Consider the following 27,903-nt stretch of genomic DNA (forward strand, 5'->3'; position numbering starts at 1 on the left):
CGAATTTTAAAAATTAAAAAAAGAAATCATGTTCCCACAGTTTCTATGGCTACTGAAAACTTCATTAGACCACACAAAACATCACTACAGATTTTTTTTTTTTTTTTTTTTTTTTTTTTTTTGATACTTCAGACGTTTTTCAGACTTCAAAGCATTTTCATTTTCAATTTTTGTATGCGGGCTAATGTTGCCACTGGACATCTCAAGTCTCGCTCACTAAACATCATCATTTGTTATTATTGACGTATAACAAATAATACTTATAATTATCAAGAATCATTTTACAAGCTGGCGCAGGTCAGTTACTCAGTTTTTCGTATCTGAATGATTCTCTAAGTTTAATTTATGATTGATCCGAGGTTGAATACTACGCTGCCTTTTAAATTCAAACATGCTCTAAGAGGCACTAGCTCTCTGCAAGAAAAAAAAAAAAATCCCATTCAACTGAATAAATGCATATTTAAAGTTTGATAGGCTACAGTGTAACTTGGCCATCTGCACCACCCATCGCCCAACGTACAACCGACGCATTTTTAAGCGTAAGTGCAGAGGTGACAGCTCTTGCCCAAACAGGACGAAGATCAGTGAGTGTGCCAAAGTAGCTGCATCACTAGAGACCCAGACAGGTATAATGGCAACGGACTGAAGCAGAGATCAAAGCCTCACAGCAGCGGGGACACCCGAAAACCAGCGGATGAGCGCACGGAAATTAGGAAGGACAGATTATTATCTGATGATAGACCAATCTACAAACACTGCAGGAATTACAAAAAAAAAGTAGAATCATCCCTTCATATCACATTCCGCCAGATAAGTGAAGCTCAACCTGCCCTGCACACGCCATGTCAGATAGCAAAGAGAAAAACCATCCTTTTTATGCCTACCTCACTCAGTGTCTCCATCCCACTCAGACTTGTGGTCCTGATGATACGCTACTGCTTTGCTCCAGCATCCTACAGCACTGTTATTCGACTGGGGAAGGGAGGAGGAAAACATGATGGTAGTGCAACTGGGCTGACGTACCTCCTGATGAGACACAGACGACCAATCAGAGTGTAATCCGATAGATTCCTGACCAATCCGCTCAAAGAGGGAAAGCGCTGAGCTTGTACTGACAGAAGCAGCAAGGTAGATTGACGCTGTGAGAGAATTTTCAGTCAACTCCTGCACACAGCTTCACACCAAAGCACACATTTAGCCCCTGTCATCCTCAGATAAAATAGCTCAGTGGGCCAAATAAGTGTGCACAGAGGAATTTTATTGTTTAATTAATATGACAGCCTACTTTAAGCAATGCAGGGCCTTTTGAAGCTTGTATATCTCCTTTAAAACTCAGTATGTTCAGTGGGAGGCTCAAACATTGAGACTGTGCTAAAAGGTTAATGTGCAATAAAGGACAATAATTACAGTAAGAGTAAAATAAGAATCAGACAGTAAAATAAATGGCATAACTTGAAAGATTAAAACAAACATACATGCATATCTATAAATGTATTAAGATGTGCTGTTTAGTGGGTTGTGCAATTTTTCAGTATAATTTTTCAGCATATAAAAGTAATATAAAAGAAAAATGTTTGTCTTTATATAGTACCTTATGCAGATTAGCATCTTAACATATACTTCTTTACATGTTAAGATGCTAATCTTTCAATATAAAATCAAAATATATCTCTTGTCTTGCAGTTATAAAGGTGGTCAAACTCAGCAAACTGCATGCTAAGCTTGTGGGATTCCACAGTAAGAAGCAGTAAAAGGATGAGTAACCACATTTGCTTACAAGCTTATTTTAGACTGAGTGTAAAATTCATTTAAGCCTTGCTTTCCTCTCCATCTGTATCACAGTGCATATGCTCAAGCTGTCCCTCATCTACCTTTCTTTTAATGTTCAGTTTCCAGTTTTCTCTACAGGGAACTGGTTGCCTGGTCTACTGTAGGCACACCTGCAGTTTGAGCTCCAAAATCCCCCTCAGGGTGGGGATAGCTTCTAAAGGAGATTATACTGACGTTGTGAAAGGGATCTGCTGACCTGACCCAGTCTACTGTAGGCGGCTTCTATCAGATACACACCTGACAAGCACTGTGACAGTACTTCCTCCTTGGATGAACTCTGGAGATGTAGTGACAGATTTACATTCCACATACAGTACGCTGATGCTAGATGTGAAGTAGGCCATAGACTTTCAAAGCGACAAATGAAACAATGAAATTCAACATTTTATTGCTCTCAGCAATAAAGTAAGTGAACCAGCCTGACAGCATGACAGAATCAGGAATTTTCTTGTACAAAGCAAGGTATAACCCTCTAATCTAAAAAATAAAATTCTTCATTGCAAAATAGTTGCTGTTCAAAATAGGATACAAATGTCCAAAACAAACATGATTATCACCAATTCCCTTGTTTATATTATATACTTTCAATATTATAAATATAATAATTCCAAGATTCTTTTAGTAGTCTGCACACCGGGTGCTAAAAAAAAGTGAAATGCAAAAATGTCGATATGTTGAAAGATAAAAGCCCTGACAAAATAATACAACAGCAGAACAGCACCGGCATGCAGTAGCAAAAAAATGGACTGAGCAGCCTGAATTGTACAGTAAACCAATTGATGTTGGAGTAAAACAAAAAGGGTGAAAAAGAAACTGGGCCAAATTACATTTGAAAAATACCATTTGTGAATCTTTTTTGCTATACTATTACTATACTACTATGCTTCATGAGCACTGGGATCTGTAAGCTTTAGACATTCAGTTGTCTCATTTCAGAACCGTTGACTAAAACTGTAGATTAAGATTTATGTGCAGTCACTGTTTTATTTCAGTCCAGATTTTGAATTTGACATGATAAAGCCACATATCTTTAACTTGCTAAATTTAGTTTCACAAGACCAATGACAGTAGTTATAGCAGCTCAAATGAATTATTTTTTGCCAGAATTGTTCCAATCTTTTTGTGTCACATACAAAATTGAAATAAATATATAAAATGCAATGAATGAAAAAGTACATCTGGGATAACCCTGTCAGTTCAAGCACACACCGCTCCATGTCTGTGTCCACTTTCCACATATCCATATCTATCTCTCTAACACTTACTATTACAACCTGCTTTTCCACACCATTTACAAATATATACAGTTTCCTGTCATATCCTCACTTGTCATGTTCCTTTTTGAATCACTTAACAGCATGACCTTAACCCAAACACTTCCTTAAATGCATATAGGACAATTCTTTGGAAGTATTTTACTCTACCGTTCGTTCTTGTGTGCTTCTTCTTTGGATTTATTTGACTAAACTGTGTATTTGGGTGACTTTATTTCAAAGGACGCTTCTGGGAACCGCCTTTCTGTGTTGGTGTTTGGGTGACTTGGGGGAATTGTCTGGAGGGGGCCACTGTGGTTTAGTTAGCTGAATATCTTCTTCTATTTTAAAGGTTTTCTTTGGGGGATCAGCCTGTGGGGGCCAAACTACAGATATTTTGTTACAGTGTGGCTTGTTTTCATCAAATGTTTTTGTCATTTCATTTTCACCGCTGTGTGTTTTGTCTACTGAACTTATGCTGCTCATGGAATATCTCCATTCAAGTTTCTCATCTGAGGAGATAGGTCCACCACTTCCTGTGGGAGGTTTCTGCCCAAGTCCATTTTCGTAGTTCCCTTTGGACTTGAGGAGTTGTTTATAATGGTGTAGACAGTAGAAGTGTCCATGGAGAGAGACGTAATTTCCTAAGCTGGAAGAGAGAAGAATAATCTTCTGTTGAGAGAGTTAACTTTTTTTTGGGACAATTATTATAATCATTAAAACACCAAGAAATTAACTAATTAAAATTGCAGTGTTCAAAGAGTCCGTTATGACCATTTATTTGAATGAGTGCCACATTTACCTTAATTTATTTCTGCAGTGCTCACAGCAGAAACAGGATTTATGGTACTTTTTTTTGTCCACTATCAGAGCATCCATCGGATAAGCTCTCCTCCGACATACTGTGCAGAGCTCCGACTTCGGAACTCGAACCTGTTTGAAAGAGATAAAATGCAAATGGTGAGATTTTTTTTCATTTGCCCAATGTGAGAAGCAGTTCATTTGGGCTGCCTCACAATGCAACAATGAGCTACAGCTTTTCTTTCAGTTTTTATTGTGGTTAATCTTGGTGGTACAAAGCAGTTCAACAGATTATGTTTACATTTAAAAGGTTATGTGACATGCTCATTCCTTTGTTTAAACACTGACAATGGTTGTCAGAGGGAATGGTGCATTTTGTTCCTCAGGGTTTTGTTTTATTCACTTATGTATGCACAAATAGACATGCATCTCTCAACTGCAATTTGGTCGTTTGCAAACCCTCAGCCAGCAGACTGTACACTGTAATTTCCCTGCTGGAAAGGTACAAGCTGGCTTCAATCTGCTCAGCTAATGGATTGCCTCTTGAAAATATTGTATGGCTGCAGTGTTTTTCGTGACCAGTTAGACCGATTAGACCAATTATACTGAGAAGGACAACCTGATCACAGTGTACAAAAACTTATTAATAATTTAACTCCAGGTCTACTTTCTTCCTTTTTTCAAAACCTTTCAAGTGAATCTCATTGTATCTATTAATGGATGGAGTTGGTGCACTTGTTAGGGTGGTCATGAAAGGGCGGAAGATTGTAACTACTGTCTCTGTTCAAGCTTGGCTGTTGGCATTGGATGTAATTGGCTTCCATTTGTATTCAGTGGCAAAGACCCGTCTTTGAACAGCTCCATGACAACTCAGCAAACTCCATTTCCTAATGAAGACCATGAGATGTGGCTCAGAAAAAGATAGTAAGTAAAATAATCTGGAGATAAGATTATTTTGTCAAACTGCTGTTCCCAATGTTGAGAATGAATTTTCAAACTCAAATGTGCAAAAAATAGTGTTAGCTAAAAATCTCAATTTGTAATAGACATGTTAGCAGTTTGGCTCTTACCAAATAATTATCGGAATGGCAGAATTACCATTGTGAGCATGCTAATGTTCATATTTGCATATTTGCATATACTGTAGCTGCCTTACAGAGCTGCTGAAGACTCCTGGTCTTGTTGGTTAGTACCTGCACTTTTTGTTCTACAGAGAAGCTCACAGAGTCTATATAACGCAGCAATTAGAATTTCTGTTTTTGCAACACAGCACAGAAAAATATTTGAGATAAAACCCATCCATAGTCCATGCCATTAGGTTTTGTTGTTTCATGCTGTACAGTTTTTACCAGATGAGACAATCTTCGTTTGATGTGATAGAACTTCTGAGGTCATCTCCTCAGAAACGGTGTAGCCGAGACTTTTGAAAACTGTCTCACTCTCTGTCCATGTTTTGTGGAAATTCCTCAGCAGCTTCTCGGTAGCATCATCATCGTATGTTTCAGTTCGCCTCACTGCTGCAGCTTTTCTTTTAACTGCATCAGCATAGGAGAAAGGAGCCCGTTGCGTTGACATGCTTTCAGAGTGCTCAGTGACAGCTGTCCTTGTTCCGATTACCTTGTTACCAAACTCATCAACATCTGAGAAATGTTCTGTGATTGATTTGGTTTCAGAGAAGGCTGATGGTTCTGCTGGCACAGTTTCTGCCTCATTTTTCTGCAGAGGGAGGGGGGTGCTCTGCCGTGAGCCTCCCTTTGTCTCTTGAGGACTTTCCCGCTTTGAAGTGTCTGCTGTTGTTTCACTCAGGCTTGACACAGACTCCTCCTGATCCTTTTTCTCCTCTCTGTATGAGGAACTTTGCTCACCCAGTTCAAAAACATTTTTAATAGCCTGGATGTCAAAAGTTGGCATTGCCTGTTCCAGGATGTCTACTTTCTCTTTGTCACAATCCGTGCTTTCAGTGTCATTGTGAAGCCACTCTGCGAGTGGGATAAGCTCTTTTCTGATATATACTTTCTCTTCTGGTGATTCAAATTTGTTTACAAGACTAGACAAGTCTGTCCTGGGAAGCTCATCCTTTTCTTTGTTCTTATTTTCTGCCTCACACTCCTCCATGTCTGGGCCCAGTCGTTCGGGGATAGCAATGGGCTCTTTTCGCACGTAGGTCTTATTAATTTCAGCCTTTTGAGCCTCTTCAAAAAAGTCTCTCTTTTCTTTGACAGATATAGATGATGGCTCTGAAATATCTGAAGCTTCTATGAGATCTGGGTTATTTTGACTCAATGGTGTGTGGGTCTCAGACTTACTTTGTATTTCATTTGCATTCAAACCCTCTGAAATATCAGCTTGATCTTTTCCTACACCTGCCTGCTGAGCCTCCTCAGATAAACTCTTTTTGGGCTTTTCCGTTGCAAGTGATGTCCCTGAAGCCTCCACAACCTGGGACTCAATTTTGATTTGCCGATGGAATGATGCAGGCGATTCCACAATCTCTGATTTCTTCTCTGAGATCTGTTGGGGAGAAAGAAGGGGCGGTGGGGTGACACCCCGAGACAGCTTGGCCATCGTATCTTTGAGTCGAGCCAAATTTTCTGCTCTGTCGAAAGTTGGAGAAGGTGTGATTCTACTGAGACGTGATGTTGGGGTCTCACACCTGCGTGGCGGTGGTGTGGGAGGTGTTGGTGGCCTGTGTAGCAGGGTAGGTGATGGAGTGACCCTCTGGGGTGAGTCGGTTCTTCGAGTGGATTCAATGGTGATAAACGTCGGCGAGGGAGAACGCATTCTCAGTGATGGCGAGGGAGCCCGAAGGTCGACAGACTTGTACTGACTGAATTCTTCCTTCCTTCTTTCTTGAGAAGTCTTTTTCTTCACTTGGTTCTCAACTTTGGCAGAACCTATACTGATCTTGGATATTCTCGGTGTTGCCCCACTAGAAATATCTTTCTCGGAAACTGGCTCACATTCATGCTTCTCCAATGTCTCCTCATCTTCCAAGTGCATTAGTTTAGCCTCTGCTAGTTTCCTCACATGTGAGAGAATATCTTCATTTTTATGTGCATCACTTTCCACCACAGATCCCTCCAGTTCACATTTTCTCTCTGGACTCACGAGCCAATCTGGGACTGTACTGAGCAGAGTCTTCAAAGATTTAGAATCAGTTTTTTCTGACACTCTTTGTATCTCTGTGATGTGAGAGATTAACACTTGGACCTCGTGCATCTGAGATTCCACTGTTCTCCCTGTTGTGGACTTGACCAGCTGATTTAGTTCTGACTCGCCTGTCATTGTAACTGGGACATCCCTACTTTCTTCTAATGGTTCCACTGTGCTTTGCTGAATAACTGTCACTCCTTTCTTTTTTTGAGATGCCTTCAAATGCTTTTGAACTGTTTGTTGCTGGGAATTCTGATGGTCTTTGCTTTCTGTGGTAATGAATTCTCTCTTGACTTGAATGTGCTCTTCTTTTACACTTTTGTGAATTTGGGCAACTGCAATTGTTTCCTGAGTCTGATGGGATTTTTCAGAAGTTACTGCCTTGGTTTCTATAGCCTCTGTCCTTGGTTCTGTGGAAATATCTTTACCCTGACCTGGCTGTGCACCCCCTTTAGACTTTTTGGACTTCTTTTTCTTCTTTGTGGGAGTTGGAGTTTCTTGTATGCTGTCAGTTATGATCTCAGTAACAGCAGGTGCTGAGGCAGTAGCAGGACAGGGAACAACTTTCTTAATCTCCTGTTTTAACTCTGTCTTTACTTCTTTAGGTTCACTGTTCACTTTCACTTCAGTAGTTTCCATCACTTCTACCTTTGCATCTTGTAAAACACTTTGTTTCTCAGTCTCATTGGACATTTTTGTCTCTACTTGCTTTTCTTGTTTATTGTTCTTTTTCAGCTTTTGGTTTGGTTTGCCTGTTTTTCCATTTGTGTTGGCAGCTTCCTTTTCTATTTGCATTGGCTGATCAGAAACGTTCTCTTGGCTCTTGGTAGGAGAATGATCATTTTTCTTTTTGTTATCACGTTGTGCTGATTTGGATTCCTTTACATTTTTGTCTGAAGTGACATTTTCTTTTTTGGAGGAGTGATTGCGAATGTTATTGGTTAATTCGGGTGCTGTGTTATCCTTTGTCTTCTTGTTCTCAGATTGTGATTTGTGTGATTTTACATTCTCCTCAGTTGTGACAGCAATTTCAGGTTTTACTATATGAACAGAAGTTTTATCAGGCTGCAATTCATCTTCCTTTTTATCTTCAGATTTGTTGGAGCCCTTTGTTTTCTGATTTTGAGAGTCTTTCTTCCTGTCAGCAGTCATGTTTTCTGCTTTTGCAACGGTGTGTGAGGTCTGGTCTTTGTCAGTAATAACAGATGGGGCTGACTTTTTGGAGGAAACCGAAACTGTTTTCTGTGTTGTTGTATGCATATGTTGTCTCACAGCTGAGACAGAGGAAGTCTTTTGAATGGAGACAATCTTGGAAGTCTCATTAGCGACAATTTGCTGTTTAGCAGTGGATATAATCATAGAATCAGTGAGCATTTTTTCATGACTGGCACTGACATTGCCTTGGGTGGCATTAGCAGCATCCTTGGATAGATCACATGGTACTAAGTCTGAATGAATATTGAGAGCCATTTTCTCAGCTCTCTGCTGTGTGATATCTGATGTATTGTTATTTGATTGTTCTATTTCTTTGGTGGAAAGCATTTCAAGAGCCGCAGTAACTGAGTCATGTATGTAAGTGGGAGTTGGAGTGGTTGGGGGTGTGTTTTCCTCCTTCAGCTTTCGGTAGTTTTCTTCTGCTTTTATCAGAGGAGTGTTAAATTTACTCATTTTCCCTCTCATGAAGGGAGGAGGAGAGGGTGGAGGGGTGAATTTCACAGGAGAGATGTAAACTTTCTTTAATGGTCGTGGTGACTCAGGCGGTGGAGGGATTTCACATGAAACACTCTTTGATGTATGTGTTGTTGTTTTCGATTGGTTTTGGCTCATTTCTACCACTTTCTCTGATGTCACTGCCACCTGTTGTGTTTTACTGAAGTCCACTGTAGGCTCCAGTTTCGGGACTGGGTGTAAAGCCAGAGGTTTCACTTTCTTGACTGTCATCTTTTTTGCTTTTGCTGGTGATGGATGAATTGCCTGTGCTGGCATACTCTCCAGTTCTTGTTGAGATGGAGGAGGTGGGAGGAAGTCCTGCTCACTCGCAAGTGGTGGGGGTGGAGGAGGAAGGTGATCAATGTCAGAATCAACAGAGGGAGGAGGAGGAGTGGGAGGAGGAGGAGGAAGGTCAGTATCTACCACTGGTGGAGGTGGAGGTGGGAGAGGCAAATCAGGCTCTGGCACTTGTGGTTTTAAGACGTAAACATCAGTTTTCACTTTGGTTTTATCAAGTTTTATCATTCCCTTTGGGTTAGACTTTAGATTACGAAACTCTGTCTTCAATGTTTTGATGCCATGGTTTTGGGTAATAGTTTTATGCACCACAGTTGTTGATTGCTGAGCAGACTGCTCCACAGCACATGCCTTTACTTCAGCAGTTTCAGTTTCATTAAAGAGGGAGTTTTGTTTTGATGTTTCAACTAAATTAGCTGTTTTTATCTTTTGTATGTTCCTCTGTGCGTCAGCATTTAGATTTTTAACTGGAGGGCTCTGCTTGACTCGAACTCTTCTGTATGCTCCAAGCTTGACTTTGGGAGTTTGACGCTGTGCTGTCTCCAACAGCGATTTAATAGTGCCTTTAACATCACCCTTTATTACTTCTTCTTTCTCCAGCTGGGTCTGCTCCTGCGTTTCATATAATGACTTAATTGACATCTTAACATCACCTTTTACGTCACCCTCAAGGCTTGGGCTCCTTTGCATCCTTGGTGAAGGTGGAGTCTCCATTAAAAGCTGAATTGTTCCTCTGACGTCTCCCTGCACATCTATTTCCTGCTGACATGTTCTCCTTTCACTGGAGGCATCTTGTAGGTTTTGCATTGCTGTGTGAATATCACCCCTCACAATTTCCTCCTTTTCAACTTCCCTCACTGCTTTCTTTGCCAGCTCCAGAGATTTTAGCGTGGCCTTCACATCTCCAGCAACTAAATCCTCAACAGCAGCTTCAACTTTGGATGTTGTTGATTTCTCAAGAGATCTCAGAGCCCCTTTAATATTTCCTGGTATGATGTCTGGCTTCTCCACCTCCTTGTACCGCTTCTGAGCCTTCTCCAGACACCGCAGAGCTTTCGGTATGTTGCCTTTCACCACCTCCTCTTTCTCCACAACAACTGTCTGATTCACTGATTCAGACAACGAATTCAAAGCAGCTCTTAAATCACCCTTGACTATCTCCTCCTTTTGGGGTCGCTCTAATGAGACAGTTGGCTCTGACATGAAAACTTTTACTGTGTTGTGAACATCACCAGGTATAACATCCTCTACTGTACGCTCAATTTGTGTTTGATGACGACCAAGGATGAGTTTTGTGCTCTTAATGTCACCTCCAACGATCTTCTCTTTTTCTGCTCTGTCAGGTAAAGTCTCATCAGGTCCTAAATGGAGCTGTTTCAGATAGTCGAGTGCCCCAGATTCAATGCATGTGGAGTAAAAGTTGACATTTCCTTTTTCAGTGTCATCTATCTTTATCTTTACCGCCTGATCTGTCTTGTCTAGGCTAGACAGTCTTTGAAGCACACTCTTTATATCCCCTCTTACAATGTCTTCTTTTTCAACATTAACATTCTCATGTTTATTGAGAAGGGAATATATTGTCATCTGTACATCTCCTTTTTCATCCTCCTGGATTAGTATTCCATGTTTTGCTGACCCGTCCCCACTGAAAAGGTTGTTGATAGCCTCCCGAATATCACCTCGTAATATTTCCTCCCTTTCGATACTTTTCTCTCTGTCTTGGTTGAATAGTTGCTGCACTGTTGAATTGATATTACCCTTCTCCTCTGAATCTATAACTATCTGCCGCTCATGTCTTTCCTGTCTGTTCAGTAGGTTCATCATAATAGTCTGCAGATCTCCCCTGATGATTTCCTCTCGTTGAATCTCTGGAGCCTGCTTATTCATTAACTGGTATTTTGCCATCCTAACATCACCAATTTCATCAGCTTCAATGAGAATTCCCTTTGACTTCACCATTTTCTGACTATAAAGCTCCTCAAGCGTTCCCTTGACACTCTTGCCCAGGATTTCAGTCTTCTCCATTTTTGTCTCATTAAAGTCGTCAAATGGTGTTGTTTCAAAGAGCCACATTGTTGTCTTTACATCTGCTTTGGGAATATCCTCTTGAGTGATGGTTGTATTCACATCCTCATCTACCTCTTTAATGTGGTCAAGAGGATTTTTCTCAAAGAGCCAGACTGAGTGTTTAACATCTCCCTTTGCAACCTCCTCCTTTTTAACAGTTTCAATCAGATTTTCAGAGCTCATGCTTCTTATTTTATCAATGGACTGGGTTTCAAATCTCCATTTTGCAGTCCTAACATCACCTTTTTGTATTTCACTCACATTAACTGTTCTAACAGATTCCTGTGACAGGGCATCAGACTCAAAACGATCTTTATTTATCCTGACGTTGCCTCCTTGAATATCATCAACAGTTTTTATTAAAGCCTTCTTTTCTTCAGCAATCCTATCAAGAGGTTGTGTCTCAAATTTCCACTTGGCAGAGGTGACATCTCCTTTTTGCACATCTTGTTGTGTGACAGATTTGATTATATAAACCTCATCTGTGTCCTTGATAGCATCAAGGGGCTTGGTTTCAAACAACCACCGGGTTCCCACTACATCTCCTCGTGTTACCTCCTCACTTGTGACAGTGGTGACCTCGTGGTAATGGCCCTCTTTGTCCTGAATGGCATAAAGGGGCTGAGTTTCAAACATCATGGTGTAATTTCTCACATCTCCCTTCTCATCTTCATCGCGGAAAATTTTTTGCGTCTTTGTCAGCTCTATGTCCGTCTCTGATGTTACCTCATGGATTTTATCCAAGGAGTATGTCTCAAAAATGAGACGGCCCTTGTCTACATCTCCTCCTTGTACATCATTTATTGTGCGACTGTTCATAAATTCCTCTTTGCTATCATGTATCGTATCTATGGATTGGTTTTCAAAGAGCCATTTGCAGCTCCCCACATTTCCTTTTTGGATGTCCTCAGTCTGAACTCTCTTGAGCTTTTGCATCGCTTCCTCAGACGTAGAAGTCATGATATCAGATGTTTGGTTTTCAAAAATGTACTTCATCCTTGACACATCTCCAGATGCAATGTCTATCTCTGTGACACACTTAAAAGAGCCTGTCTCCTCACCAGTAAGGTTCTCCAGTTTCTCTGTCTCAAAGAGAAAACAAGCCATTCTTACATCCTTTCCTCTGATGTCTTCTTGATTCACTGTGCATGTTTTCAGAATGGTCTCTGTCTCATCATGGATAGTATCAAGTGCCTGTGTCTCAAACAGCCATGTGCAGGTTTTGACATCTCCCTTACGGATTTCTTCAGATTCACTGTCACCCTTTAACTCCACTCTTTCATACAGGATGTCCATTGGTTTTGTCTCAAATAGCCATTTGCAGGTTTTCACATCGCCCTTCATGACATCATCATTTGTTCTTGTCGCCACATTTTCTTCATCTTCGATATTGCTGAAGTACTTAATAGCATCAAGAGGCTGTGTTTCAAACAGCCACTTCGCAGTTTTAACATCACCAGATTCTATTTCTTGTTTGGAAATACCCTTGATAATTTGGTATGTATTCATGCTTTCATCAAACTGGTCAATTGGTCGTGTTTCAAACATCCACTTGCAGGTTGTTACATCTCCTTTTACAACCTCCTCACGCCGCACTGTTCTCACCTCATGGAAGTGACCTGAGCTGTCCTGCATGGCATAAAGTGGGGTTGACTCAAACAGGTTTGTATTTGATTTCACTGAGCCAGATTTGACACCCTCTACGAGAATCTTTTGAGATTCATCCCTCCTGTTAAAATCTGTGCTCTCAAAGATTTGCTTGTAATTTGAGACGTCCACTTTATCGATTTCTTCCAGGTCAATTGTTCGAATTACTTCCTTCTTTTCCTCTCTAATGTGTTCCAGGGGTTGGCTTTCAAATCGCCATTTCTGATGTCTGACATCACCCTTTTCCTCATCAAGTGCTACTGTTTTTTTCAGTTTGCCCACCTCTGCAAGCTCTTTCAACTCCTCAGTTGGAACTGTTTCAAAATAATGTCTGGCTGATCTCACATTACCTGCAATAATTTCCTCTTTTGTCAAGGGATGAGTATTTGAATCATCTTTTAAAGTATCCATTGGCTGTGTCTCAAATACCCAGCAATTCTTGCGAACATCTGCCCTGCAGCTTGTGCCATCCTCCTGTGTGAGGTCATCTTCAATATTCACAGTTCGTGTAACCTCTTTCTTCTCCTCTCTTATGTGCTCTAGAGGTTGACTCTCAAAGCGCCACTTTTGGTGCCTCACATCCCCTTTCATTTCTTCATTTACCGTCCCCTTTTTAAGTTTGCCGACCTCTGGGCAATTCTTCCTGGCTACTTGAGGGCTGCTTTCAAAAAAGTGCCTTGCAGATCTAACATTACCTCCTATAATTTCTTCAATAGACTCGGCTCTGGCATTGGAGTCATCCTTTAGAGAATCCATTGGCTGAGTTTCAAACACTAAGCAGTGCTTGCGCACATCAGCTCCAATGATCTCTTTCTTCTCCATCTGTGAGCTTTCCAACTCATTGAGAGAGTTCAATGTCTTTATCTCAAATAACCACCTGCCCCAGTCTCCCTTATTGCTGTCCTCCATGGAAAGACTACACACAAGTTTCAAAATTGTGGGTTCTCTGTTTGTCAAGTCCAGGGGTTGGGTATCGAAAAGCCAACGTGAAGCAATGGAGTTTTCTAATTCAGTTTCAATTTTGCGCACAGACTTGATCTCCAGCATCTGGCTCGACTGTCCCATAATGATGCATTTAAACTGAGTGTCAAAAGTACTTGTTACAGTTTTCACTTCTCCATTTATTTCCTCTAACACTGCCCTCAGACTCAGCAGGTGGCTCTCGTCAATGGTCTCAGTGTGCCCAAGGCTTTCCATGTACTTGTTGTCTATCATGTAAATGGTAGCATTTCCATCCTCTTCTGTGAACACAATCTCCTTTGTTAAATCCTCCTCCTTATGCATTTTGTTTAGAGTGTCCATAGTTTGGGTTTCAAACAACCACGCTGCAGCACGGACACCTCCTTTGTCAAATTTGTTGAATTTGTTTTTATACTCTGTCGAGTTGGTGTTTTGTGAACCCAGCTCATCCATCGGTTTTGTCTCAAACATCCAAGCTGTGCGTTTCACGTCTTTGCCAAGAATTATTTCCTGTTCAGTTATTTTCTTGTTGTCGCTGTCCTCATCAGGAGTTTCATCTCTGATAGTGTCCAGTGGCTTATTTTCAAACATCCAACGCATTGCCTGCACCTCCCCTGGAAGAATCTCTTCCCATTCCCCGTATTCTTCATCACTGATCTCATCAGGACTACCACCATCATCCTCATACACGCACTGCTTGCTCTCAAACTGATTGTTCTCAGTTTCATTGTTGTCATTGTAGTACTCTTTCTCAATATTCCTACGAACCTCAGGATGAATGTGCCTGTAAAGACGTTTCAGCTCATACATACTCCTCTGCTTGAAGTAAGCCTCTCTGTTGAGTGGGTATTTTGAGGGGTTTGCTGGTTCTGAAGGCTCAGGTGAGTAGTGGCTTGCTGGAATATTTTGACTGTCTGATGGCATTTGTAGTAAGTCAGGGGGTGGGGGTGGAAGATAGTCAGAATCCTCAGCAGGTGGTGGCGGGAAGTCCTCATAATCCATCACTGCATCTGTTGTGTCTTCTGTTGCTTCAGTAGCTGATGCCTCATAGATATCACAAGTCACTGTGTTGTTTTGTGTCACATTTGAGGACCACTTAGCTCGATTGATGTCACGTCCAATCTTTTTAAGGAATAAAAATAATATTTATGGGTAAATAACTAGAAATCACAGTACTCCATGGCAGAGTTTTGTGAATTGTTATGCACATGAATAGTTACACCGCAAAACACCTGTCAGTCCAAGGTTAATGATATGGTGTGAATAAGTTGCTTTCTTATTTTGCTTTTTGTAGCCACCAACAAAGAAGAGTTGAAGTTATAATCCTTAAGATTTTCATGAAAACAAGCCGTGTTTTTGACACTGTCTACTGGTGGCATTTTGCAGCAATAGACATTTATTGTCCTCCATTTCCATGCGGGATTTAAATAGCCTTAACATACACGAGGGAAGAAATGATGCAGGTATGTAATCCATCTTTACTGTTCGTAATCTAATCACTCACTGTTACTGTTCATTCTACCACAGAACTGTATTAAGTTACTGCAGTGCAAGGTTGGCTTTCATTGTGCAGTTGGCACAGGAAATGCAATGGATTTGTCAGTGTGCTTTATTTTTGACAATGAATCAGTTTTAAATACTGCAGGAAGTAATGGAACAATAAGGAACAGTTAAATGAAGAGTTGCAAGCAACAGGCTACATACTCCCAACTCCTATGGAAGGTAACCAACTTTAATGTGTCTTGCTGCTGTGTGGGAAAAAAAAACTGTCTGCAGCATGAAATCAGATCTTGGTTACTTTATTATTAGTTTGTTTGACTGCACTTTAAACAGACACATCACATCAGCTGCTCTTATGTTGTATTTCTGACAAAGAAATTGCTCAGTGATGTTTGCTGTAGTATAAAACCTCACTTGCTGTTGCCACCAGTAATCAGAGGGTGTCAACAAATCAACCACGACTAAAATCTTGCGGATTATAACTTCTCTGAATATATTAAATATCTCCCATTACAGTTAAGACAGTCTTCAATATCTTGAATGAAATATCCTTTCCCTTCATTTTTCAGTTCTTTTGACTAACTGTTCACTGAGTGAAATAGAAATGCATACCTTAACTGGTTTGTGTGGAGCAGCCTCTTCTATTGTTCTTTCAAAGTGATCCCTCAGTTCTTTTGTAGTATACCTGGGAAACTCCTCCTCTGAAAGTCATCACAGACATAAGTATGAAGGGAGGCCTTAAATTTGTTAGGCAGTGACAGAGTACATTATATGGCAAAGAATAAAACTATATTTCTAAACGGCATCCTACCTGTTTCATTTTGATGGTTTTCATAACTGGATGCCAGGTTACTGTCGCTGTATGACACCTGTGTGTATTTAAATTAAATTGGATGAAAAAATGTTGTGTGGACAAATACAGAAATTGAACTAGTCAGCAATACCCTTATAGTGCTGCACATGTTCTCAATGAATGTGATGTTCATAATCTCAGCCCAAACTGTAAAAGACTACGCCAACATGAATCACACGAATCTGATTAACTGCAGGCAGTTATAGTTTTTACTCAGCTTGCCAATCATGGTGTTTAACTCTTTAGCAAAGCCTGCTTGCAGAAATACAGTCACAGAATGCATTCAGTACCATTGTGTCTTGGTTGAAGTTTAGCTGCTGACTGCCTGGGACGATCTGCCTGCTGCCGCTCGACACCGTGACCTCTGAGTTTGACATTTCCTGTGAAGATGAAGACAGTGGTTGTCAAACACAGTGAAAAATGCGCACAGGCACTGACACAAATTACTCTTTCTTTTTCACCCCCCCCCCCCACCCCAATCTTGTCATAGCTGCAGATGTGAGTTTACTCCTCTCCAATTTACTCCACTAGTCAAAGCGTCATAGTACACGACTGAATACCATGCAGAGAAGATGCTGGACCAGATTGCTCACTGCAGTTTGAAATGACTAATCACAGATGGAGGCAAGATGACAAAGAATGTGCTAAGTTGTTCACTAACACAGTGCCATAGCACAAAATAATGAATCATTTCAATTGCTTTGATAAGTTCTACCAAATGGAGCTATAATATAAGGGGTTTTCATAAGAGCTGTTTGAGGTATCTAGTCTGTCTGTAACATAGACACACACACCTTGTTCTGATATCAGTGCAATGAGATGTACTAGGACTATCAGTGAAAATATTCAACTTAAAATGTATGTATTTTTACTGGCAATGCTTCCCATGCACTGATGCAGATGAAAAGCTAAATGGAAGGGTGCAAATAGAAACCAGCTCAGGTCAGAAGAAACATTTCCATCATTTAACCACAGTCAGCTCTTTCATGCTCTTAGTATCGCCCTGATGAAGGTATATACTGTGTTCTAATATGTGTACCTGCACAGTTCTGTGATGAAAATGGAACTGGGTTACATTGTGTGATGTTGCTGTTTCCTGGGTCTCAAATTGCTTCCTCACACTGGCAAGTCCCCCAGGCAGGGAACAGACCTCCGACTCCTCCATGACCTAATGAAGCAGGAAATATCATTAGCTGCCTCCACTTCTACATGACCTGAAATCAAACGGATGCTTAATAGGGCTATTCTGTGTGGTATGCATGCAGCGCAGGCCTCTGTCAAGCGTGGTGCAGCTAATGCTATGTGCAGTTTGTTCTCTCTCTCTGCAGACACACACGTGCACAGGCACAATCCAACATAACATTCTGTTTATGTCAAAGTCTCAAATTTACATAAGGAATTGCAAAAGCTTTTTCAAAGTAAAGCCAAAAATATTTTAGGTTTTCTGCAACCTTCTTCTATGTTCTACCCTGTGAGGTTAGTCTCATGTATCCCCTCTATTTATACATGTATATGCAAGACTGCTGGCCCCCTTTTCCCAGCTGCAAAACTGTCATCACCTCCACTAATAACTGCATGACAACATTAACAATAATGGCAACAATAACATCTTAGGGCAGCTCAGCTACTGTGCAATGCTGGATGCTCATCTAGAGACTAAACCACACAACATACACCAGGAAAGCAAAGAAACCACTATAATTAACCATAGAAAGTTGGCCTCTCATTAGACAATTGTTCTTTTCAGTGCAGGCAGCTCTGGCAGGAACAGTAGCTACATTGCTGTTGCTGAAACAATACATGTCCATGCACAAGCTAAAGTACCCCGCTGAGGATGGTGTTGTCGGCTCGCTTGGAGACAGCTGCCTGGTACATGGCCTCACAGTTAGTCAGTGGGATGACCTCTGAGTCCACAGAGTGAATCCGGCTCCTCTGGTTTAAAGCTTTCAGGAAGTCCTGCCCTGGTAAAACCTGCTCTGCCAGCAGCTACGGCACAAATAATCAATAAACTGTTAAGGAAAACTCTTTTCACTTGTATTATTAGGTGTCATCCAGTTATTAAGAGACAACACACGGTACTTGGTGGTGTAAGCAGGTGCAATTAAAGCTCTGCCAATTGTGTCTGAACTCTTTATGTTTTTGTGCTTTCATTTTGTTTTTATAATCAGTTTATTTATTAGTACAAATATTTAAATATCAGGCTGGACATGTGCCACTGTATTGCAGATAACATAGCTTATATGGTGATTATTCTACGTGTGTGTCTTAATCATAGGTTTCGCAAACTAAAGGCAAACAAAAGCACCAGTCCGTTATCAAAAACATTTTGATTTTTAAATAAAATTTGTGATATTGATTCAGTTTGTAAATATATTCACAAAGGCAAGAAAATGTGAGCCACAGTAGAGTTTTCAAGGTGTTACCATAATGCAGGTGGTGCTCTTGTGAAAGATGTCTTTGAACTGCTCTACAGGGACATTAGGCAAATCAATTACACATCTGTCTCCTGACATTCACTCCCTCACAGGATGTGCAGGAGTCAGAAAACAGGGTGTACTAATTTACAGCTGTGTGAGCTGTGTAAGTGACAGTTGTTTTATCATGATGTGATAAGATTTTGGTACTCTCCTCAACATCTGAAACTTTTGGTACTGATGGTTTTAGAAGACTGGTGAACACACTCCTTCAATAACACTGTGCCCCAGGTGTTTGTTAGTGAAATGTCCTTGAAATGCTGACTTAAATCGCAGTGAGCTTTTGCACACTTTAAATCACTGTTATCACTCATGTTTAGTATTAAAGTGTTGCTGCAAGACTGCATTTCCAGTTCAGATAGAAATGTACCATCACATTTAGGTGATGATCAGGGAAGTGGGATTAGTTGTGATTTGGATTTGACTTAATGAGAGTTTATATCTGAGCGGCATCAACAGTCCAGAACCAAAAGAAGCAGTATTTGAATGTGCTCCAAAAACAGTCAAAAACAGATGATAATCTCCTCCACCAATGTGCTGATGTTTGAAAAAAGATGAGCATCAGAATCTTTATGAGACTGGCCATTACTCTGAAGACTAACAGCATTAGGAAAATCTTCATCTCTGCTCTGCTCACTCTTTGCTTTTTGAAACCATGCGTATGTTCAACTCATGTAATATCAAGAATAATGTCAGAAAAAGCTGTCAGGCTGTTGATGCAAGATGATGTTGCACATCTGTAATATATATATATACTTTTGGCAGCACAGGGACAGATTTAATCACTACGCATCATTTTTCAAACTACTGAGTGAATGAAACGTCAAATCAAAAGATCAAAACGCCCCAGATTTTTTAATCAGTTCTTTGAGTTATTGTTGAAAGTGAGAAGCAATTCAAAAGTAAACTAAATACTCTTGTAGTTGTAACCTACTAATGCAGCTTAAACATCATGGCAAAAACACATTTTTAACAACTATTGATACACTGCACTAGTGCTGGGCGATATGTCTAAGTTTATATAAGTGAAAATAAAGAAAAAAAAAACTCCGTCTTGTGGTTTTGCGACACGACGCTGCTTTACGTTCTTTGATTCTCACGCGGGTTTGCGACATGCTTTACGTTACTTAACTCATGAGTGCTGAGCGATGGACGCGCAACAGGTTGAAGTTTCATTTCCGGAGTCGCAACAGACAGAGCTAGCTACGCAGGCAGCTCAAAAAGAAGCACTTTTACCGAAAAGAGGGGGTACGTCTGTGATTTGGTTACGTTTTGGGTTCAAGAGGTCCCACACGGAGCAGAAGACGGCCATATGCAAACTATGCTACAAGACTATTCCCGCGCCCGATGCCAACACAACAAACCTCTTCTATCACCTAAAGCACTTCAGTAAAGTCGAGTTGCCTCGCTTATATGACGCATGCCGGGCCAAAGTACAGAAGGATGTTTGCAGTGTGGTGCATTATGCCTTGACTACTGACCTGTGGACGAGCAGAGCTAAGCAGCCCTACATGGACATAACCATCCATTTCATCAGCAGAGACTGGACCCCCTGCGCTCGCTGTTTACAGACTGCGTACTTTCCAGATGACCACACAGGAGTCATGTTAGCCCAAGGTATGAGTCTGCCATTGTTACATATATATATATATATAAAATATGCACGTTAGTAAAACAATTATATATTACTGTTTTACTATACTGTTCTGTCTGCTGTAGTAATTCCAAGTGAACGGGTCATGTTAAAAATAGAGTTTATTTTGACAATTCAGTTTAAATAACTATGATTTTGAAGAACGTGAAGACTACTGTTCCTCCGCCACAGCTGTTTTCATTTTATTGCTGCACTAAAATGTACCTTTCATCATTTGAGACAGTGTAGTTAAATGTCACTTCAAAATAAAGTTGGAGAAAAGTAAGCAATGAAATTTTTGTCAAACTTTTCAGAGAATAACTGAAAACATACTTTTGTGATATATGTCGTTATCGTGATATAAAAATAATCCATATCGTGATATAGGATTTTTTTCCATATCGCCCAGCACTACACTGCACCAATGATAGCAGCTTTTCACTGGTATATTTCTTGATTTCTCCTGCCGGCTGTTTTTGATAAGTAGCTATCCAGTCAACTATGATGATGGCCTTGGAGGAATGGTGGGTATGTTTGTGTAAACCAGTCAGTCCATTGAGACAGATTACATAACTCTTAAAATTAGACAGTTTTAGTTACTTAATTATTTTAGTTCAAATCTTGATTTCAGCAGTGAAACTTTACCAGTGGAAAACTCTGCACTGCAGCATATTCCAGTTGACGTCTTGAGGGCATAGACTCACAGACTGTAAATTATTGTGGTAAGAACTAAAATTTGTGGCCAAAAAAAATCTGTCAACAGTCTGAGGCTATCTCATGACACGTTATGTTGGGTCTAGAGCTCAAATAACAAGAAAGTGAAGTAATCTCGGCGCCATGTACCTGCAAAAATAAATCCAGCCTATTTTAAACTTAACCATGAAGGGTCGTGTTTCTCATGGAAATAAAGAGGAAAGCTGGAAGGTCAAGGCTTTCCTTTCCAAAAGCTCTTAGGTATCCTGCATTGATAACCTTGTATTTGTGCCTGTATTTGTAATCACTCTTGTAATTACTTCAGTATTCCTCATTTCATGGTTTTCCTGGCAACGTGGAAGTAGAGCGACATAACACCTAGAGGTGCTGGCATTGGCACAAACAGCTCAGCAGCTCAGAACTCCATCTATTGGAAATTAATTAATAGAATAAATCTAATCACCCCTCAAGCCCAAAAAAATCAGTTAATTTAGTGTTTCAGTCACAGTTTATTTTTCTGCAGGCCTGACATAAGATTTATATTTTATCCCTGTATTTTTAGTGGAAGTGCACTCAGCATGAGGACAGTGTTAATGAATGTCTGAGCACAATCAAGAATTCAGTACCAGTCTTCCATGTTTTTCTCTGCAGACAGCAATAAGAAATGTTATAATGTATCACTATTTCCATGCATCTAGAATTATAAACATAAAAACTTAATTCAAAAAGCCAAAATCACATTCACAATCAAATTCAAAGCCAAATTCACATTCTTTTTTGTAAAATTCCACCTCAACACAAAGACACAACCACTGCTCTCACTGTATTCATTACCTACCAGGATATAGTGAATTATAAAAAATATGAGCTCAGCAGGTAGAATCCCACACCAAGGCCACTGGATCCCAGGCCTGCAGGGTCTTTTTGAGTGAAAAGCAAATCCCAGTCAGTGTTGGAGACCAGCTCCAGTACTATGTGGTCACCTCTGTCCAACGAGCAGACAGTGACAGCTGATTTTATTTTAGACCCTCCGCCCACTTGCAAAAGATGGGCCTGGGGCGTTTTTTTTTTAGAGAGCGAGGCCTCCATGCCTCCCATGTCAAGTTCCCCAGAAAATCCATATGGAAATACTTCCTCTGACTCCTCTGCAGACGCTTGTGTACTAATAAATCAGGTCACACTGTTTTCATCATCACGTCTTCCATCAGAGTGCACTGCATACTCCAGCAGCTGTTACCGCCTGTCATAATATGCCAAATTATGCACATACAAATCCACAACAAATACTCTGAGAATCTCTCATTATTCACTGCTTCTGTTAATCCCAAAGCAGCGCAAAGTGGATGTCAGGTAGGTGCAAATTCGAGTGACAGTAAATGGTGGTGAAATGTGTTGGCCATGTGCTGCGCTTTGCATTTGGTCTGAAATGGGGTCAGTGATGTAATGCTATTTGTTGAAGAGAGGAGGGTTAAGGGGGCCGTAAATACGACAAGAGACACCTCTGAGTGTGGTAGAGCGAGCCAGCTCATCTTCTTTGGCTCAGCTGGAGACAGTGGCGCCAGCCCGACTCTGGTATCTCGTAGAAGCTTGGGCCAGTGTTTGGAGACCAGACATGTCTGCCAGGCATCTGCACAAACCCTGTTCTTCTGCAGCGTGTGTAACTCATACCTGCATTTCCAAAGACCACCTGTTTTAAAGAGACGCTCTGGGATTCCTACTCCTGCCAAACCACACAGTGGCAAAAGATCCTGTTCACCTGTTTTCTTGATCATTTAAAATAAAGATGAATATGACCCTGTATTTACTCTGGACTGTTAAATGTGTAACAGTTATTAGACTAATCTTAATGAGAGTCACAAAATTTCTGTCAAATTTTTGTAAGAAAGGATTATTTTAAAAAAATTGTGTGAGATTTTCAAGGTCTCGTGTTCTTTTTATGATCTTGCTGTATTCTGTTCAAAGCTCTAAGTTATACAGTGAGGGTTAAAGAAAAGGAAAAATATTACCCTTTCTCTGTCTACCCCCCCGTCTCTCACACACACACTAAAAACGAGGCAGCACAGGAGATAAGAAGTGATTTCCATCAGATACCATAGGCTTTTACATATGAGCAGACATTTGCACATGGTGCCAAGAAAGAAAGACCAGCATGATGAATATTTAACTAAATATTTTAGTGACAGCTTCTTTCACCGAGTCTTTGACTGTGAAAGAGTCCAACTCTATCCAGAAGGCCTTCAGAATAAACATGTAAATCAGTTTTGTGTTCTGTAGTGCTGTAGAAGGTCATTAGGTTTAAATAGCCTGTTGTGTTGGAAGGGAATGGAACACCAGGGTGGGAATCCATTTTATTAAGCATGTTTTTGAAAAGTGCAGCATGGCAAGTTCACCCAGTATAACACTTTCAAATTAAATCTGCAAATTGGCACTGTAACCACATACTCATTGATTTCTAGTCAAATGTGCTGCAGGACAGAGCCAAAACAAAAAATGCGTCATTGTCCAAATGTATGACCACTGCTTGACCATTACATTTAGCATTGGTCAGTTCTGACTGTAAGTATACAGATTTTTCCTTTCCATGTTGGAAAAGGGAATAGGTGTGAACTTTCTAATGTCATTAAGATTCTCTGGGATGTTGCCCAGGAAAGTGACAAAAAAAGAATAATTTACAGTGAATAACAAAAGAGAGCAATTTACAATGAATAAAGGCAAGCTGGATAAGTAAATACTCTTTCCCTGTCTCAATAACCATCAACATGCCCATGAGCAAGGCACTAAGCCCCTGGCTGTTACCACTCAGTAAAATGGCTCATTGCCAGCCAGCACAAGTGTGTGGTGGAGAGCCTTAAAGTGTGAATTTGTAAACCTCAGTCCTCCTGCAACAACTCATCCAGGCTGTTGCTGTAAATATCTGTGAGCTCTTTGTCATAGTTCCTGATTAAGTGCTCAGAGGAGAAGACTCTGGGCCATTTACATTACAGTATTTAATTAGACTTCTAAAGAAACAAAGGAAATGTCACATTCACAAAGGCTGACAGACATTTCTATACTCTTTGAAGGCAATGCTGAAAACAAATATGACTTTTATGTCAGAGGCAATCAGAAGATTACAGTGATATAATGTCATAACCCAATGATAGCTATTTAAACACACATATCTGTTATATAAGTATCTTGGTATGATGTCTACTAAAGTATAAATGAAATACAGTCTGCCTGAAGCAGTGATTTTCTGTGAAAGTTAATTCTGATTGGAATTTTTTCCACACGGAAACATATTTCTTTGAACATATCAAAAAGCAGTTGTTTCAGAGTTAATGCAGAAACTGGAAATGATTGCAGTGGAACCTTTGTAGTTCTACAAAGTACATCAATCATCTCAGCAATGTGCAGAAATTAGCCACAGCTAATTAACAGATCTGTCACCAGTATTGCAAATTTACAACAACAACAACAATTTGTACTGAACCGGCAGTAAAAGTGAATTATGACAGTTGCTGGATGTCTCTAATCACCTCTCTAATATATGACTGCTGACACATAAGGGATTTTATATGCATTTCAGCTATGCTGAGTGTTTACATTCATACCGTGGGTAACTTGGGTAGCAAATATTTCGCCGTTTTTGTAAATTGTGTGAACAGTGTTTTCATTTGATCCTCTCCCCAGTAGAGACTTGGTGTAGCTCACATCAGTGAGCACTGCATGCGGACCACAGCACCATGGGGTGCATGACAATGAGCCACATCTCCGCCAGATGCCATTAGAAGTGAGGCTATGAATCACAAGGGTCCTTGTATTCACTCACTTGCAAAGAAAAGCTTTTTATTTTAGGGCAGATTTTGTTCTTTTTTTAAAACTTTAACTGGATTCACATTTAGAGTGATGAATAGGAATACCTCAAAAACCTAAAAATCAGGAATTATTAACTACTATTATTAACTATTTAGCTAAAAGTGCACAAATTAGAACACTCCACTTTTCCTGTGATTTCTTTCACTCAGACATTTCTAAATTCTTTTCCTATTACTCTGGCTTTTGATCATCTCAAGAGGAGGGATATCATATGTATGAAATGGAGTGGTGAATGCAGACCAACCAGAAAGCCCAACAATCCTAACAGATGATGTGAGGTCTGAGAGGCCAGTGATATGATGTATTTAAAGAAGTGGTATGAGGCAGCTCCACAGTGTCTGTACACTGTGGCGTCATGTAGAGTGACAGCAGCTTCTTTAAGCTCCTCATAGTCACTGCCCTGCGTGTGGTGGTCTCTGCTATACACTTTGTGCTTTTGACCACAGGCCACCTGGGAGGGGGAGGGGAGCCACTCAATTGGCAAGCTTATCAGAAATGTGCATGTCCACCAGCTAACAAAAATGAAATTATTTGTTTGTATAGGGAGGTGTTTATGCTTTCAAACGGAAAATTCCATTGTCAAATTAGCTCAATTAAAGGAGTGCAATTTTAAAGCACAACGAGGGTAAAATAATGCAATGGTGTGTGACGCTTTGTTGATTAGTACTAACTCTATTACTGTAGTGAAAGAAAGCCAAATATGAGAGGAAGCTGTTTGTTCATTATCGGGGAGGCCATTATCTTTGGCAAGCTAGGTCTCGTGTGGACCACAGAAAACATTTCAAGACCTGTAGCAGTCACACAGCATACACCTACATACTTCCCAGCCTGATGAGGAAACAGTCCACTCTGTTTGGCCTTAGAAACTTGATGAAACGCGTGAATGGGCTACTGTCAACAACTGGCAATTTCTAAATCCTGTCATCTTTCCTGTGGCATCTTTTAATAAACAAGAGAGTTGTCTACATCCACATGTTGCTGTACAGTGATTAGGAACAGCGTTGGCAAGCTAACACTCACAATGACAATCAACATGCAGGCGTTTAGCAGGTATAGTGCTTACCATGTTCACCATCTGTGTTAGCATGCTAAGATTTACTAATAAGCACTAAACACAAAGTACAGCTGAGGCTGATGGTAGTGTCATTAGTTTTTATGGTATTTAGTCAGAAACGTTATGATGGAAAATAGATGAAAAGTTAAGGGATCCATAAAGTTATTATTATTTGTCCAGGGGGGGAACACTTCGTGTACCAGATTTCATAGTAGTTAATCCAGTCGTTGAGGCATTTTGCTCAAAATTACAAACTTCATCCACATTGCTGTATTGAGAAGCAATAATAAACATTCATAAGCAAAGAGCCAGGTTTCATAAGCTTTTTCTACAAAACAATAAATCAATCCTTCTACTGCACAATTTGCTCTGAAAATTGTGGGAAAAAAATCATCATCTTAAAGAACTATAAGTCTTATACCTGCAGTTTGCTAGTCACTGAGAGCTATATACACTACACACAAGCTGTGGAGTGTGGTAAGGTTTTTTCACCTGCATTTTCATATTAAAGCTCTTTCTCAACAGAAAAAACATCCGTGGGAAGAGTAGAGAATCCTCATTGCTATGGACACAGTAATATGTAAATGAGTCAATGAGTATCATAGATAATAATATGCATACTTCTCTATCTTTATATATGTAAATGCTCTCAGGGGGCAGCAGAAAGACAGCAATGAGGATATACCGCTTAGCTGCTAATCGGCAGCCGCAGGGCACAGAAGTGCCTTTCCTTTGGTTTTCAAATTGTTTGCAAATTAAATAAGCCCCCGAAGGTGTTTCTCCTGCTGCTTCTTTGGAAAATTAGGTAAAACAAGTCTGAAATTGAGGCAGTGGCACCCCTCTCACACAAAGCTCAACCCTCACATCAAAACATTTCATGGGCTGAAACTAAAAATTCTTGTAAGAGTTGAAATGCTAAACGGGCATCTGAGAGACAAGAAACAGAACTGAGCGCAGAGATCCTCAGGAGGCTTCCTCTAACGGATAAAAATATGTCTTTTCTAACTGTCTTCAAAATATCTATGCTCATTTTGAAATTGACACTGTGATTTCATATCTCTCCCACTACCACTCACACAAAATAAAGCAGGTGTTGTTGCTTGGGGCATGAATACAGAAAATCTTTGCAAACTGTCCTGCCAACATTCCTATTTTTGACATTTTAGAGCTGCTGTGCACAGATTAGATGTTCATTTTAGACCTGAGGTAGTTTACAGTATTTAGAACGCACTTAAAGCTTCCCAGATGCTAAGTTTGTCCCTGATATATTTAGTGTGGTGTTGGGTCACTGGCTTCTGCAGAAAGGTGGTTTCCAACAAGATCATGGAATCACTAAATACAAGTGGCATACAGGCACTCGCCGAGTTAAAAATGAAAAACTAAATTTAAAACCTGACAGGTATGGGTAGCTATATTATACAGTATTTGCACCAAATCATGGCACATGTCAATCAAGAGGCAGCTCTGTAATGCCCACATATTCTCCTTCATACTTCTTAAAATACAGTGATACCTACTTACAGCCCTCTGTCACAGGCTTTAAGATGCACAGTTAAAGTGGGGCTTACGCTAACATTTTCTAACATTCGCAATTTAGCAGTAAACACAACTAAAGTACAGCTGAGACTGAAGGCAATGTCACTGGTTTTGCAGGTATTCAAAGGTTTTCATTCAGGTATTTGGTTTCATTCATTTGAGAGCTTTTTTGGGGGGGTGTCCCAGTCTTAGGCTAAGCTATGCTATTCATCTCCATGCTTCAGTTCTGTACTTCGTGCGCAGACATGAGAGTGTTATGAATCGTCTCATCAAACTCTAGAAAAAGAAAGAGAATTGTTTTTCACTAAATATTGAGCTCTTTTAAACGTCCTAATTGACATTCATCTAACAAACTAAACATTTCAATAGACTCTCACACATTGTATTATCAAAAGAAACGTAATCCTCCGAAAGTTTACAGATTTGTCCCCCCGCAGATTTCCAGTTGTTATTGCTTACTGTACACCACAGAGACAAGCGGTGCTCTGAGTGTTTGCGCCTCATAAGACACTGAAGACAGAGGGATTTCTGTGAAAGCTCCAATCTCTCACTCCCAGCTGTCCAAAAGCCTTTAGGAAAAGCCT

The 27,903-nt window shown here is 40.3% G+C and overlaps 1 protein-coding gene across 1 annotated transcript; it reads right to left on the reverse strand.

Annotated features, from left to right (window-relative positions):
- Positions 1–1,270: 1,270 nt before the first annotated feature.
- On the reverse strand, positions 1,271–21,849 carry xirp2b (xin actin binding repeat containing 2b). Its single transcript, XM_041056420.1, has 9 exons — positions 21,710–21,849; positions 17,896–18,057; positions 17,111–17,239; positions 16,362–16,451; positions 16,030–16,087; positions 15,831–15,919; positions 5,234–14,840; positions 3,886–4,016; positions 1,271–3,732 (listed from the first exon to the last, which is right to left on the reverse strand). The coding sequence occupies exons 2-8, from the start codon at positions 17,944–17,946 to the stop codon at positions 3,925–3,927; spliced, it is 10,116 nt and encodes a 3,371-aa protein (XP_040912354.1). The 5' UTR covers positions 17,947–18,057; positions 21,710–21,849; the 3' UTR covers positions 1,271–3,732; positions 3,886–3,924.
- Positions 21,850–27,903: the final 6,054 nt, after the last annotated feature.

The sequence above is a fragment of the Toxotes jaculatrix genome, chromosome 15 (assembly GCF_017976425.1).
Source record: "Toxotes jaculatrix isolate fToxJac2 chromosome 15, fToxJac2.pri, whole genome shotgun sequence".
Classification (NCBI taxonomy): Eukaryota; Metazoa; Chordata; class Actinopteri; family Toxotidae; genus Toxotes; species Toxotes jaculatrix.

Bases quoted from the DNA above. Each gene is read 5' to 3' on its own strand.
- xirp2b (XM_041056420.1), bottom strand. From the start codon at position 17,946: ATGTACCAGGCAGCTGTCTCCAAGCGAGCCGACAACACCATCCTCAGC. The intron at 16,452-17,110 runs GTACACATATTA...TCATCTTCACAG, and splicing joins TTCATCACAGAACTGTGCAG to GAAATGTCAAACTCAGAGGT. The intron at 15,920-16,029 runs GTAGGATGCCGT...GATGACTTTCAG, and splicing joins AAACCATCAAAATGAAACAG to AGGAGGAGTTTCCCAGGTAT.